The sequence below is a fragment of the Achroia grisella genome, unplaced genomic scaffold, assembly GCF_030625045.1.
Source record: "Achroia grisella isolate CSIRO2021 unplaced genomic scaffold, CSIRO_AGI_Agris_v1 utg413, whole genome shotgun sequence".
NCBI classification, from domain to species: Eukaryota; Metazoa; Arthropoda; class Insecta; order Lepidoptera; family Pyralidae; genus Achroia; species Achroia grisella.
In genome coordinates, this window is record NW_026712846.1 from 578,384 (window position 1) to 593,288 (window position 14,905).

General features: G+C 32.1%; 1 protein-coding gene across 1 annotated transcript; it reads right to left on the reverse strand.

The window, feature by feature from the left end:
* Positions 1-3,821: 3,821 nt before the first annotated feature.
* LOC131844788 (muscarinic acetylcholine receptor M5) lies at positions 3,822-13,915 on the reverse strand. Its single transcript, XM_059193752.1, has 5 exons — positions 13,836-13,915; positions 9,125-9,260; positions 6,947-7,130; positions 5,732-6,034; positions 3,822-5,629 (listed from the first exon to the last, which is right to left on the reverse strand). The coding sequence occupies exons 1-5, from the start codon at positions 13,913-13,915 to the stop codon at positions 3,942-3,944; spliced, it is 2,391 nt and encodes a 796-aa protein (XP_059049735.1). The 3' UTR covers positions 3,822-3,941.
* Positions 13,916-14,905: the final 990 nt, after the last annotated feature.

The following is a 14,905-nucleotide window of genomic DNA, read 5'->3' on the forward strand; positions in this document are numbered from 1 at the left end:
CGTTGTACTTCGGTTGTTCGCAGATACAATCCCTCGCACGGTACAAACATTTGTATTCATGAGTATGATTGTTTGGATCGGTCTTGGTGTTTTCTATGTATATTATGTACTTATGTATTTACAAAAGAAACTACATATGTAAGTATTTATGTTAGTTGTATTGCTGATTTTTATGTTTTGTTTTGTTTCTGTTGTTTACATCAGAGCTTGCGTTATACTTATAACACAAACTCTGCTTACCTTGCGACCAGATGACATTATGTGAATTGTCCAGGGATATTATTATTATAGAGGTTAAATAAAAAACATTATTTGAAATCACTATTGTATTTACGTTATTTACTTCCCTCCGTAACGAGTTCTCACCAAACAGACAGTATATAAAGCATATTTACATTTACCGTAATATTTTTTATCGACTTAACCGTATGACGAAAATACTATATATTTTTGTCTATAACCTATAATACAATAATTTTCTCATTTAAAACGCTCAGTGACATGGTGTTCATTCATGGTAATATAATTTTGGCTTAAATGTATTTAGTTGTTAAACTTTATTTTAAGCAAGAAGAATGAGAATTTATATAGATTGTTTTTATGATTTATTGCGTTATTTTGTAATAGTATATATACATATATAAGTACCTATACAGGTAAAAATTTTAATATTAAGTACAACTGAATCGAACGGTGTACGAAAAAGAACGCGTAGGTTTGTTTTGGAAACTCATCATAACTAAATATTATTTTCACTGATAGGCAAGATCCTTTATCATTTTGAGTATAATTTCTAACTTATTTTTATTTGTACTAACATAGCTTTATGTACTTTTTTTTTTAAATCTTTAATGTACTTAATATAAATAAATAAAACTTTATTTGTAGTGTTCATTACTTTTGGTATTCGATTTTGCTAACTTATATTAGACCAACTGTACGATACAACGGAAGTTTTATATAGGTTATATATGTTTATAGTTTTAATAATCGTTATGATTAATCTTATTTAATGATATAACAGGATAATGATATTAATAAGGATAATACGAGTTGAGTGATGTAAGTACTTATATATTAGGTAATTAATTTATCGATATATTTATCTCTACATCTACTCAGGAAGAACTTATACTATTTCATTAAAGGAGCTTCGACTGCTATTACCTTTGAGAGGAAAAAATATAAGGAAATTGATTTTATTTAATAGCAAAATTACAACAGCAATTAATCAGAAAGTTCGGCCTAAGATATATTTTTATATAAAAAATATATTTATTCTAAGAAAGTAAACATTAAATATACTAGCAATCTTCCATATTGCGAGTACTCAGAGCCATGGAAGAATTGTTTTTCAAACATTAAGAATGTAATTTAAAACGATAAATAAAACACGCTAATAGTGATAGCACATGCAAATCTAAATCTTAATTACTACATATAACAACAATTATCTTTTGGAAAAGTGGAATTACTAGTATATTGGTTGAGATAATAAAGACTTATCATAGTTCATATATAAATGTTAATTGATTATTCCTGAATTGGATATATTCTACTCTATTCCTATGAATTACCTATTCGTAGATACTGTTACCACGTGGCGAAGCAGTAAATAAATGTGTCAGCATTAAAAAGAACTGATAATTTACCAACCATTTATATATTAAACAAAACTCGTTTTTTGTTCAAATTATTGTTATCAGTAATATCAAAAATTGGGTATCTAATCAATGAATTAAGTCAATATCAATTTATTTATTAAAAATGGAAATAAATTCACAGTTCATATGAATGTAACGAAAACTATAATACGAGATTTAGAAGAATTTTAATGTCTTTGATATATTTTTATTTTAATATAATTTGTATTGAATATTGTAAATATATTGTGAAACACACGTGTCACTGAGCATTTACATTTCTACTACAATGGTAGTAATAATAAACTGAACATTACAACGTAATGAAATTAAACTGATAATGGGTCTGTAATATCGAATATTATATTTATTTTAATAATTAAATATGATTTTATTAATTAATTACATATAAAAAGCACGTAATTAATATTGTCAATAACGAATTAATTTTTAAATATAATTTATAGTGTAGTTCTATATTTTTAACCTTTTTAATATTGATTAATCTCTCCAATTACCTGTTATATTTATGGAATTTTATATGTAAAATCTATTATGTTATACTTTAAATAAACCGTAAAAATATTTTATTATTTTAATTTATATTTCATAATGCTTATTTAATTATTTATTCTTGTAATTGTAATTGTAAATTATATTATTTTATAATTAAATGCATACCATTGTTAAAATGTTAATAATTTATTGCTTCGTATAAAATTAAATAGAACTTCACGAAGAAGGAAAGTTTTAAGGCATATTATTTATGTAGTTAAAAATAAATATGTACAATTAAAATAAAAGTTTGTTCTTAGTAGTGTTAACATTTAGTTACCAAAGTGGTACAAACAAAATTATCACTCCCATCTTTCCTAATCTGCTTTTGATTGCACCTTCGGGTATTACAGGCCCATCATTAGTATTAGGCACCTTTGATTTTGAGTAATTAGATATTAGTAATGATTTTACAACAAACAATATCATAGTGACTCTTAAAGCGTCATACAAAGAATTCTTGCACTTGCTAATCTATATTTCATTTATTAAAATTTCAATTACATCTATCTACTATTATTTCACTCTTGTCTTTCATATAATTTGAGATAACTTATTATTAATAAACAATATTATAATATAGATTAATTTTGTTAATATATAGAGGTTTCTACTAAGAATATCTACTATACAAATATGTTTCAATATTTATATTAACCACGCACTTTTGGTGATAGTATGTACTATTACGTTTAATATTTAAATTTTTTTATATTCCAACTAAAAATGTCAATAAACCGTTAAACAGATACTATATTGCTACTGAACAAAAATCACTAAGTTTTTAAATAGTATAGTGAAATTTGTATTAGTTTAATAATTATATAAAAATTGAAACAATATTTGTATACCACCAAGTAGGTACTAATATTTTTTTAATGTAGAAAATTCAATTACAAGGGTTTTAGGCCCGTACATATACCAATTTCAAAACTAACCGTATAATTGACTATTTTTAACGCTAAAAAACTTTAGCGGGGCTCATGGCTGAAAGCTTTTAAGCGTATATTATTTTTATTTTGTATTATGACAAGAAGCAGAAAATAGGTCGCTGAGAGTTTTTTTTTTCAATATCAGAATTAAAAAGTTCTTTCGAGATAAATAATTTTGAAATTAGAAACACAGATATATGAAGAATAGTTTGTTTTTTTTATTTAATTATTTTTAAGTATTTTTAATGAGTATGTTACTCCACTTATTGTCACAATACGAAAACATTTGTAATAATCTTCTACCATAATAGCACTGTCTATTAACTGTACATTACATTCTGATACAAACTCTTATCTACACAGACTTTTACAATGTCTCCGACATGTCATAAAGCAGATTTCATACGAACGATTCTAAAATTTCTTACAAGTAGATAAATACTTAACTAGAAATATAAAGAGACTTCTGATTTATTAAACCTAACATTTATATACACCTTCTAACACTTTATTGTCAGTTCTGAACTTTAAAGACCAAATAAATTATAGTACAACATACCTACTTATTTACAAATTGGTAAAGTCAAAGACTCGCTATACATTTATTACATCTTCTATACGATGAACTCCACAACATCATTTCTATACATCAAAAGCATACGAATACTTAATTTAATTAATTTTACTGGTATTGTCGTATCATTAACAATATTGGAATGCAGAACATTCGAATATTGTGCGCGTAAATTTTCAATCATTATTACCACAGGAATTGAAGATTTTACGCTTATTTGTAACCAACATACATGGACTAGGTGATATGAAAGTCGCCTCGTAAAAGCCTAGTGAAAGTCTTCTTGAATTGCTGATTGGCTAACGCGTAGCAAAAAGGATTTATTGGGCTATTAGCGTAACATAAAAAGTATGAGAACATATAAAAATGTTTATTAATACAAGGAGGATCAGTACAAAATCCCTCTACTAGAGCGACTATATGATATGGGGTCCAACAGATTACAAACGCTCCTAATATAAAAGATATGGTTCTAAACGCTTTCCTAGCCCTATTTTCCGATTTAGACTTCTGTCTGCCGATACTCTGAAACAAGCCGTCCCGTTTCGAACGTTTAACTTTTAATTTTTTTCCTATGTTTTTGACGAACTCCTTCTTTGAGTCGCTGCGACCTGACCCAGTTACCGCCGTACTAGAAATATCGCTGTTTTCAACAGCTGGGCTTACTGGATTTAATTTTAATGGCGTTATTTTTGCTACGGTCGTTTTGGGCGGTTGCGATTCATTATTATTGGAAGACGATGAAACGAGAGTAATCACGGGCTTAGGTCGCTCTCCCGGAGTTAAACTTACTTCTGTATTTACTTTGACTGGTAGAGGGGGAGATGTATTTGCTTTAGGCTGTGTTACTTGAGCTTCAGCCGTGGCTCTTATTAGAGCAGCTTGTAATAAAGATGTATTTGTAACGATACCGGAATTTAAAGTAGGAGGTGATGACGGTTCAGTGGCAGTAGGGAATGTTATAGATGATGGAGGGCTTTCATAAGTGGGTGATGGTAAAATAACAGAACTTTCATCCATATATCGCAAGTCAGCTCCGTCCATTCCTACAAGTACGTCATATGAACTACCGTCACCTTTAACCACTCTCACTGTTCTTGTTTTAGACGATTCTGATTGTGATGGGGGACTTTCAGAGACAGGAGGACTACATCTGAATTCCGTTGGAGGAGGAATTACTCTTTGAGCAATAGTAGTAGATACTTCTCTTTGATCGGACGGTGTAACTATTCCTGATGACATGGGAGATATAAGACTTGTAGTTGATAAAGGAATTGTTACTGCCTGTTGACTGTAAGTATTTTGAGAATTATCTAAATTATCTGTATCTAATAAACTTTTTTCGGATATCTGTGATAATGATGATTTAGGCTTATCAAAATCATGTTTAAATAATGGAGATTGTTTTAAATCAGTTTTTATTAACATACCGCCATTCATACGCATATTATTAAGTAACTGCATTGCACCAGTTTGCATAACTAAATTGACCACGGATGGCCTCTTTTTAATATTCGACTGTGTTGTGCTCTCGTCATCAGAATCAAAAGCAGGGCTGCTTGATCTTTCAGCTTCTACCTGTTCTTCTTTCTTTTCAGGATCAGACTCAGCTGTTGTTGATGTCCCTGTACCGGTAGCACTACTCTTATGAGCTGATGATTTTTGGCTTGAATTAGAATCAGTGGAACCACCTAAATTAAGTAACGGAGCTGCTAATGATCCCTTTGATGTAGAGTCTTTACGAATGGAGTCTGGAACTTTTACTTGATCTTCGCTAGAAATAGTTGCCTTGGATAAACCCGACGTACCTGCAGCACGTCCCGCCATACCCGTCATGAAACCAGCACTCAAAGCGACCATTGACTGCATTTTTCTCTGTTTTGCTTCACTTTTCTTCTGCATATCATACGCTGTCTTAAATATGCCTGCGTACAGTACAATAAGAACAAACAATGTTGTCCAATAATAGCCAATAATTAAAGCTGTATTGAAAATTGGATCTTTAAGGAATTGTACTGCGCACTCACCTTCTTGTAAATCTCTATATCCTACGAAATGTTCCCATCCGAATATAGTGGTAAAAAACAATAAGGCTGGTATAATCCACGTGACTGTTACCATCCATATCACCCGGTTTTTTGTTCTCCAGGCTCTATATCTTGCTGCTATTTTTACGCTGCAGAATCTATCCACTGTTATTAGTAGAACAGTATACTGTGATACAAGGCAAACAGTGTAATCTACGGATAGCCATAAATCGCAAAGTAAAGGCCCCAAATGCCAGTATCCTTTTAAGACATAATCGGTGTAAAATGGAAGTGAGAGAGTACCTGAAGACAATAAAAAAAATACAAGTATTCATTAAATTAATTTCTGATGTGTAATTAATTGAGCAAATAAACATATTCAATAAACCAATTATGATCATTAAATATGAATTAGTATTAATTATTATAATTCCATCTGAGTTTAAAAGACTCTTTGATTAAAACTGTACCAAGTTTCGGATTCTCGATAAACACTCCCGAATCATGTTCAGTGAACAGATATCAATTACGCCGATCAAAATTTGGATACACAATTTTGTTTCATGTTTATTCATAAAGAGGTTAATATGTGACGAATAATTAATTTGTTTGTATTGCTTTATATGAAGTTTTATAAGGTACATAACTATTGATCGCCAATAAAATCGCGTGAGGCAGTCACATTGGTAAATTGATTTTTTTTATTAAAAGCTTATTTGGTAGGCTTAGGAAACATAAAATATAATTATTTCCTCAATCTGAATCATTACATTTCACTGATAATTAAATTGTTATTATAGTCCTATACTTGAAAATAAACTTTTTGTACTAATATTATAAAGTATTATATGGGAAAGTTAGTCTGTCTATCTATTTGTTTGTTATCTTTTGTCTGAATGGATTTTAAGGAAATTTTACTTCATATATCTTATCGCGAGCATGGATATAAATTACGTAATATAATAAATAGCATACGAAGTTGCAGTATGAAAAAGGTATAATAATAGAAAAACTCTCATATATACCGACGGAAGAAAGAAGAAGAAAAGAAAGAAAAGAAAGAGAAGAAGAAAAGAAGGATTTGTCGTAACTTGAAAAACCTACCAATTATTTTATATTTTTTTACTACAGTTTTTTGTCTCTGGTGTAAGTTTCCGCCTTCTTCCGCCGATATATAAGGTACTAAATTATATGTTATATTAATAGAAACCTTACCAATTAACAGGTCGGTTGCGGCGAGAGAAGCTATGAAGTAGTTGCTGGGCTGCCGAATAGTTCTGTCGACCAGGAAAGCCAATAACACCAGGACATTACCGCTCACCGTCAACAGTATCACCAGTACCAGTAATGTTGCGAAGATTGATGCCAGCCAGAGAGGAAACGGTGGAAGAACTGGTTGCTGTTTAAGAAAACATATCTATATTTATTTATGATGGATTAAGTGGTCTGGCGATTGCAGAACTTTACTGCCGATGGTCGCGGGTTCGATTCCTTGCACTAGTACTAGTAATAGTTCCGTTTACTAACCTCCCAGTTAAGGGGGAGGTTGTGGATAATATAGTACATTTAGCATAGTTTATGAAATAAAAAAAGTTGTAATTTCACATACGTTTGTGACATGTTTTCATTAATCTTTTTTATCTTATTTTACGTTCGTGTTTACAATTAATTTAAAGACTACTATAGAATAGTCTATTAATTATAAAAATGAAAATCAGGGATCGACCTGATGTCCTCATGACTATGACCATGAGTGTTCTCAGCTTTTGATCCATAAAGCAATAGTGGCTCGGGGCAGGCATACAAGTTAGTTTAACTTCTAGCTCGGACGGGTAAGTTGACCTTTTCTTCAAGAGGTAATATAATATTGTCTCGCATATAATTCTAATGCAGAGGCCAACTGCCCTCTTCTGCCCTCCTTGGTACGGCCATGTTTATGACATTATATAAACAGTAATGGTATAATGAATATTAAACCTAATTGTACAATAAATTAGATGTTATTATTATTTGACTTGTATCACTATTTCAGTGCAGGTATAATATCTAAAAGGCATTATCAAAGTGTTATGAAAGCACTTGCACTGAAACACGTATTCCCCCAGCGGACGTGCTGTATGACGCAGGCATCTAATCGATTCAAGACTCAGCTACTAGCTATATATATATAGATTAGTTAGTAGTAGTTTAGGTGTTAAAGTTTACTACAGATATATTATCTGTGGTCAATATTCAAGGATAATCGTTATGAAGGATATTGGATTTTGGTAATCTGAAGAGGAAACGCCACTACACATCCTATGTGGCTGGAAAGTATACACTCTATCCTAAGGAAATAAAAGCCATCGCTCCTAAGAATATCCTTCAATTCTTATTCCTGACGGGTCTAAACTGAAAACTAATATATTCCTGAAACTGAACCTTTTTTTCTAAGAAACGTTGAAATGAGCTTTATTTTTAGTTTTTCTAATTGAAAAGATTTTAATTTTACATTTGACCACACCAGCTTTGTAAGAAATCATTAGAGATCTCATTCTCTACTATTTTAGCCGACAAACAAATTTCTTTGCCAGATGTATTTCGGTTGAAAGGTAGGACAGGGAAATTATGCGATAAGGAATATCCTAATCCTCAAGAATATCAACACATGAGTTCTATCTTTGGCGTGTCATGATGACGCGATGTCCGTGGTCCTGTTGATGTACAATGTATAACTTATACATTGTACATCAGGTAGAATGACAACAGATTACCCATTAACACAACTGCTGAAGCTAAATCAGTCTCGTGACTGATTTAGTTACGTTTGTAAGTGGATCTGAAACTGATTATGTGATCAGTTTCTATTTTTAAAAATATTTTCTATTTTCCTCTTTAGTTCTTGGTGAAAGAAATTTGGCATTGAGTCTGGATTTCAACATGTGACCTGATAATAAATGTGGTAATCCTGTACAACAGGATTACCACATTTATTATCAGGTCATTTTTTCTGACTACTCTAATGCTATTCAGTCACATTTAGTATTAACTGCACTGTAGTGCAGTTCGAAAGTTGGCTTCTAACATTAAAAACATAATACACTAAGCGGTGCCCGCGGTTTCAAACGCGTGAAATTTCAATAAAAAATATAGCCTATGTGTTATTCTGATGCGTAAGTTATATTACTGTAAAACTTCATTAAAATCTGTTCAGTAGTTTTTGCGTGAAAAAATAACAATCATCCATACTTTTAAACTTTGGCGTTTATAATATAATATTATAATATATAATAATGATAACACACAAATAATAGGTTAACAGTTTTAGTTTGGATCGTTATATAATTTTCGTTAACCCTTGTATACACAAGAGAAATACAGCATGTAATGTTTCAAAGTTGCTTTAGTACATACCAATTCTGCGTTAACAGCCAGTATATTCTCCAGAGTGCTGTTGAAGTAATACACATCAGTAAAGTTGGTGCTGTTCTGACACTCCTGGTAGTTTCCTGAGGGTAGACATGTGCGTTGCCTTAACTTCTGCAGTTTCCTGTAACAATATTTCTATGTACAGGATAATATTAACAAAAATACAGAGCTTAGAGAGCAATCTCTTTTTTTATGTAACTGGAATGAATATACATAAACAGAGTCATTTTTTCTGACTACTCTAATGCTATTCGCAGCAGCTGGCTTACAGCTTCGCCGAATGATAGGGTAGTGTAGATCACACTCCAAACACACGGGAGGACTTATGGTGCAGCTGAAGGCCAAATCCCGCCTGACGGATATAGCTTAGGTATGAGGCCGCTAGGGGTTCGAACCTCACCTCAGGCCATCGTAATTTTGATCCCCGTTTGAATTAGATGGCAGATTGATCGGAACGGCATACAAAGGTGTGTTAAATAGAATTTCAAGTATCTTATTAAAACATCGACAATGTGAATAATTTGATCACTATCAATAAAAATATTGATTATGCTCTTGCTTATTGATCAGTAGTGTATTGTTAATGGAATGCCTGCGGTAACAGTTTACAGTAGCAGGGCCAATGGAGGATAGTGTCCCAATGAAGGATGATAAGATGAGCATGTCGTCATGTCAGTTCAAAGTCAAACCCTGACAAATTCACCAAGAACTTATCACGATTATTTCCAGGGGGAACCACGTGGAGGGCAATCTAGTACATTTTATATATTTAGTTAGATATACTTTTGATATATTATCTACTTCTGTTTTTATCATGCTCCACCAAGGTAGGTGGCAAATGCAAAGTTTCTTTACTCAAAGTTTAGATCTGCCAGGTTGTCTGTAAGAAATTGCTTTAAGCGAAAAGGCCGTATTTTGTTTATCGCATTTAAGTAGTTATTTTTTTTCTTTTTTTTTTGCTGCGCGCAATAAAAAGTTATATTATTATTATTAACTAGCTGTACACGCGACTTCGTCCGCGTGGAATTTAACTTTACTCTTTCTAAAATAAAAGTAGCCTAAGTTACTCCTTATTACATCAGCTACCTGCCATGAAAATTCCGTCATAATCGGTCCAGCCATTTCAGGGGTTAGACAAACGGAACAAACAGACAGACAGACAAAAATAGTAAAAAATGTTATGTTGGTGTATGTACCGCATTTATATTCAAATGCTATGCATGTAGTAAAAAACGGTTAATTCAATATTACAAACAGACATTCCAATTTTATTTATATGTATAGATGGAAGTGAAAATGAGGAAAAAACTTTTACGTCCTTATTTAAGAACCCCGCCATTTAGTATTTCTGGAGAGAACCTGGAGACCCGACTGCGTGGGTATCTGTCACCAAACACCTTTGTTTGTGATACGTCAGTGATATTATAGTACAATAGGTATGCCATTCTGTCATTCATACAATAGGTATGCCATTCGAACGTGAAATAGTACTACATGAGAATTATAAAATTTAATTAAACACCAAGTTACTTTTTCAAACCCTCGATAAATAAATACACAATTAAATAAATAACCTTGGAAAATAAACACAGCGTCTTCTAGTCCCATGGTAAGCAGAGCTCGTGTTATGGGTACCAGACTACTGATATAAATATTTAGGTACATAATTTTTTTGTCAATACATACATAATATACATAGAAAGTACTTAGATCGATAAAAACAATCATATTCATGAATACGAATGTTTGCACTATGGTGAATACGACTTGAGTCTATGGGCGCTGCTAGAGGTTCGATTCTCGGCTCAGGCCGTCGTAATTTCTATCCTCGTTTGCATTGAACGGTGGATCTATCGTAGGGCTCAGAAATATATATAAATAGATATATATTTCTGACTGTATAAAATGCCTAACTATTGTACTAGTATTTTATACTATTCTCGTGGGGATTTTCGAAAAGGCTTTTTAGTGGAAGTCTAATGAAATAGGAAAGGGTATAAGGAATTCACTCGGGATAAATAGAAATTCAAGGTTCATTAGTAAGGTACTCATTCATTATTAGGATAATTTCTTTTCTCATTTTTTATACTAGTAATACACCCGATTTCATTCGCATGCATTGTATTTTTAAATCTGTATTGTACAAACCTCACTATAGAACATTTGAAATTAATATTAAATTAAATAACATGATAGTGATCTATTAACAAAAATTAAAACTAAATATCTTTAAACAGTAATACAATTATTAATAGCAGATGACATATTTTAAATCTTAATAAAAGCAAATGACTACTATATAATTTTTTAATTATTGGGTTTAATTTGTTTAATTCCGCTGCCATTAGTATGTGTGGGACCACAAATATTCAGTGCGGAAATTTTACCACCGCTACTGGAAGCGACATTGCGACACGTGTTTCGCCATTAAACACACCTCTAGCCTTTTTTTACTTGGAGAAATTTCCTCATAGAGACTCTTCCTAAAATTCATCATATGTATTATCTAATATATACATATAAATAAAATTGGAGTGTCTATTTGTATTATTAAAATAACCATTTTGTGTTATGTAGTAATACATGCATATGAATATAAATACGGTACATAAACCAAAATAACATTTTTTACAATTTTTGTCTGTCTGTTTTTTCCCGCTAATCTCTGAAATGGCTGGACCGATTTTGACGGGACTTTCATGGCAGGTAGCTGATGTAATAAGGAGTAACTTAGGCTACTTTTATTTTAAAAAAATAAAGTTAAATTCCACGCGGACGAAGTCGCGTGTAAACCTAGTAATTAATATTAATAGTAATAAAATAATAATACCTGGACAACTCACACAGCACAATCTAGTTCCAAGTTAACCAGAACTTGTGTTCTGAGTACTAGAAATATTTTTTTTTGTAAATACTGTACATATCTAGTATAACCCAGACCGAAACAAACACTCATACTAATGAATACATATTTTTGTGTCGTGCGAGGAAACGAACCTACGACTATTGGAAGCAAGACGGTGTGCTAAACCGTTAAACTAGCGAGGTCAATCTGTTTATAAACCTAATTATAAATATTTAATAATAATAACCCTGGACTATTCACACAGAGTCATCTAATCCCAAGCTAAGCAGAGCTTATGTTATGGGTGTTACACATAAATGCTTATATATATATTATTTGTAAATACATACATAATATAACATTGAAAATATCTAGACCAATACAAAGAACTATACTCATAGAATGAAACCCGCGACCATCGGAAGTAAGACGGTGATCTAAACTGCTAGTCTAACAAGGCTATTACTTTATATTTATTTGTGCCGTAACCAGAGGAGCTTCCTCCCGCGTACACTTAGATTATGGAATGAACTACCTGCCGAGGTTTTCTCGAGAGACTACAGCATGGGGTTTTTCAAGAAGGGTATATTAAGGTTTCTTAAGGGTCGGCAACGCGTATGTGACACCCCTGGTGTTTCAGGCGTCCACAGGCTACGGTAACCGTTTACCATCAGATGAGCCGTATGCTTGTTTGCCACCTAAGTGGTATAAAAAAAAAAACCAATATAAATAAACATACTCATGGAATCGAACCTGCGACCATCGTAAGGAAAGCTATGTGCTAACCGCTAGATCACTGAGACTATTACTTTACATTTATTTGCGCTGTTGTACACAATCTTGTAATACAATTCTGCCATTTCATATTCGTTATCAGCAAGTTTCCAAACGGATTTGATTCCAATCATGAATAAGTGGAATCAGAGGGAAAAATTTGGTGCCATTGATCGTAAAATGGCAGATCCATTTTATTCTTATTGGACGCTATATTCGTGGAGTTATATCATAAAAATATATTAACTAGCGTCAGATTTTTTGTTCACTAATAGCCCGACCCGGCTTTGTCTAGTGAACAATGTATGTGACGGAGTTCGTATAAAAATATGCATATCGTTATGTGAGATATACGAGTATATATTATTACTAACTGACCCAGCGAACGTTGATTTGACATATAAATTAAAATCGCTATTAAAAGTTAGTAGTTGGTGATAGAAGGGTGAAAATTTAGAGTATTTTTCAATATGTAATAAAAAGAATTAAGAATAGTTATATTAATTTACCATTGTGTTATAAACCTGATGCCTATATTAGAAATGGGGGTGGGCTGCAGGGATCGAACCCGCGACCATTGTAAGTAAACCATTGTGACAAACCACTAAGTCACCGGGGCCGTTAAAAATAATGCTAATATGTATTAAAATAAACAAAGAACAGTGATAACTTATCATTGCGTAATAAAATTGGTACCTATATTATAGATAGGCGTGGACTGGAGGGATCGAACCTGCGACCATTGGAAGTAAACCGGTGTGTGAAACCGTTAAACCACCGAGGCCATCAAAATAATGCAATAATCTATCTAAAACGATAAATAACAGTGATAACTTACCATTAAAAAATAAAGAACAGTGATGACTTACCATTGCGTTATAAAACTGGTTCCTATAGTATATATGGGAGTGGGCCAGAGAAATCGAACCCGCGACTATAGAAAGTAAACCGTTGTGCCAAACCACTAATTCAAGACAGTCAACAATAATGAAAATATCAATTTTTAAAAAAAAGTGAAGACCATTGCTTAAAAATGCAAATATTTATCTAAAAAGATAATGAACAGTGATAACTTACCATTGCGTTATAAAACTGGTGCCTATAGTAAAGATAGGCGTGGACCTGTTCACATCAAGACTCTGTTCCGTCGTGTTCATTATGATATTCCAAGGCTGAGTCTATTATTGTCTAAGTTCGAACACGCTATCGCAGATCTCGACGTTTCACAAGTCTTGCATCTGAAATAGAAATATTGTTCAGTTTTCTGTTTTGTTAATATTTTAAACTTGATGTTTGCCGTGATTACGCCTTATTATTATTACAAAATATAAAACAAAGTCGCTGTCGCTCTCTGTCCGTCCCTATGTATGCTTAAATCTTTCAAACTACGCAACGGATTTTGAAGCGTATTTTTTAATAGATAAAGTGATTCTAGAGGAAGGTTTACATGTACATATAATACATGTACACCCGGGCGAAGCCGGAGCGAGTAGCTAGTTCTAAAATAAAGTATGGGATGTTCACCTCATCTTATATATCATAAACGCGAAAGTGTGTGAGTATAGATGTATGGATATCAAACCATCCATCCATGCATAAATGTTTGTAGCTCTTTCTCACATAAACTACTGAACGGATTTTGTCGAAACTTTACAGTAGTATAGTTTAACCTTTAGCAACAAGTTTGACCTTTATAACGTTTTATAGGGTACTAGACAACTAATAGAAATCTTTATACATTTTTTACATAGGTAATTATTAGTAAATTACATACAAAATACATAGGAATAACCCAGAAAGATATACCTTTTACTGTTTTTTTTTGTAATTACATACAAAATATATAGGAATATCCCATACTATGTAATATTATGTTATCTGTGCCCATACCGATATATATACTCCTTTGTATATTATTATAGCCTGTGATCAAATTGAGAATATAATTATATATTAATATTATTATGTTTCTATAGTTTTACTAAATGTTAAATTAATTATGCTAGAATTTCGATCATCGGGCGTCTAGGTATGTAGATGAAAAGTCGTCGTAACATATTGTACTTTGTCACCATACAAACAGTGGTTATTTGTACTCTAGCTCATTAATCATAACTTGGAACTTGCTGCAGACATTACAAGTTCGT

What these genes read in the sequence shown, in the direction of transcription:
- LOC131844788 (XM_059193752.1), bottom strand. Translation starts at nt 13,915, where the DNA reads ATGAACACGACGGAACAGAGTCTTGATGTGAACAGGTCCACGCCTATC. An exon ending in ACCAGTTTTATAACGCAATG is followed by an intron (nt 9,261 to 13,835) that starts GTAAGTTATCAC and finishes ATATTGTTACAG; the next exon opens with GAAACTGCAGAAGTTAAGGC. An exon ending in ATATAGAGATTTACAAGAAG is followed by an intron (nt 5,630 to 5,731) that starts GTGAGTGCGCAG and finishes TACTGTACGCAG; the next exon opens with GCATATTTAAGACAGCGTAT.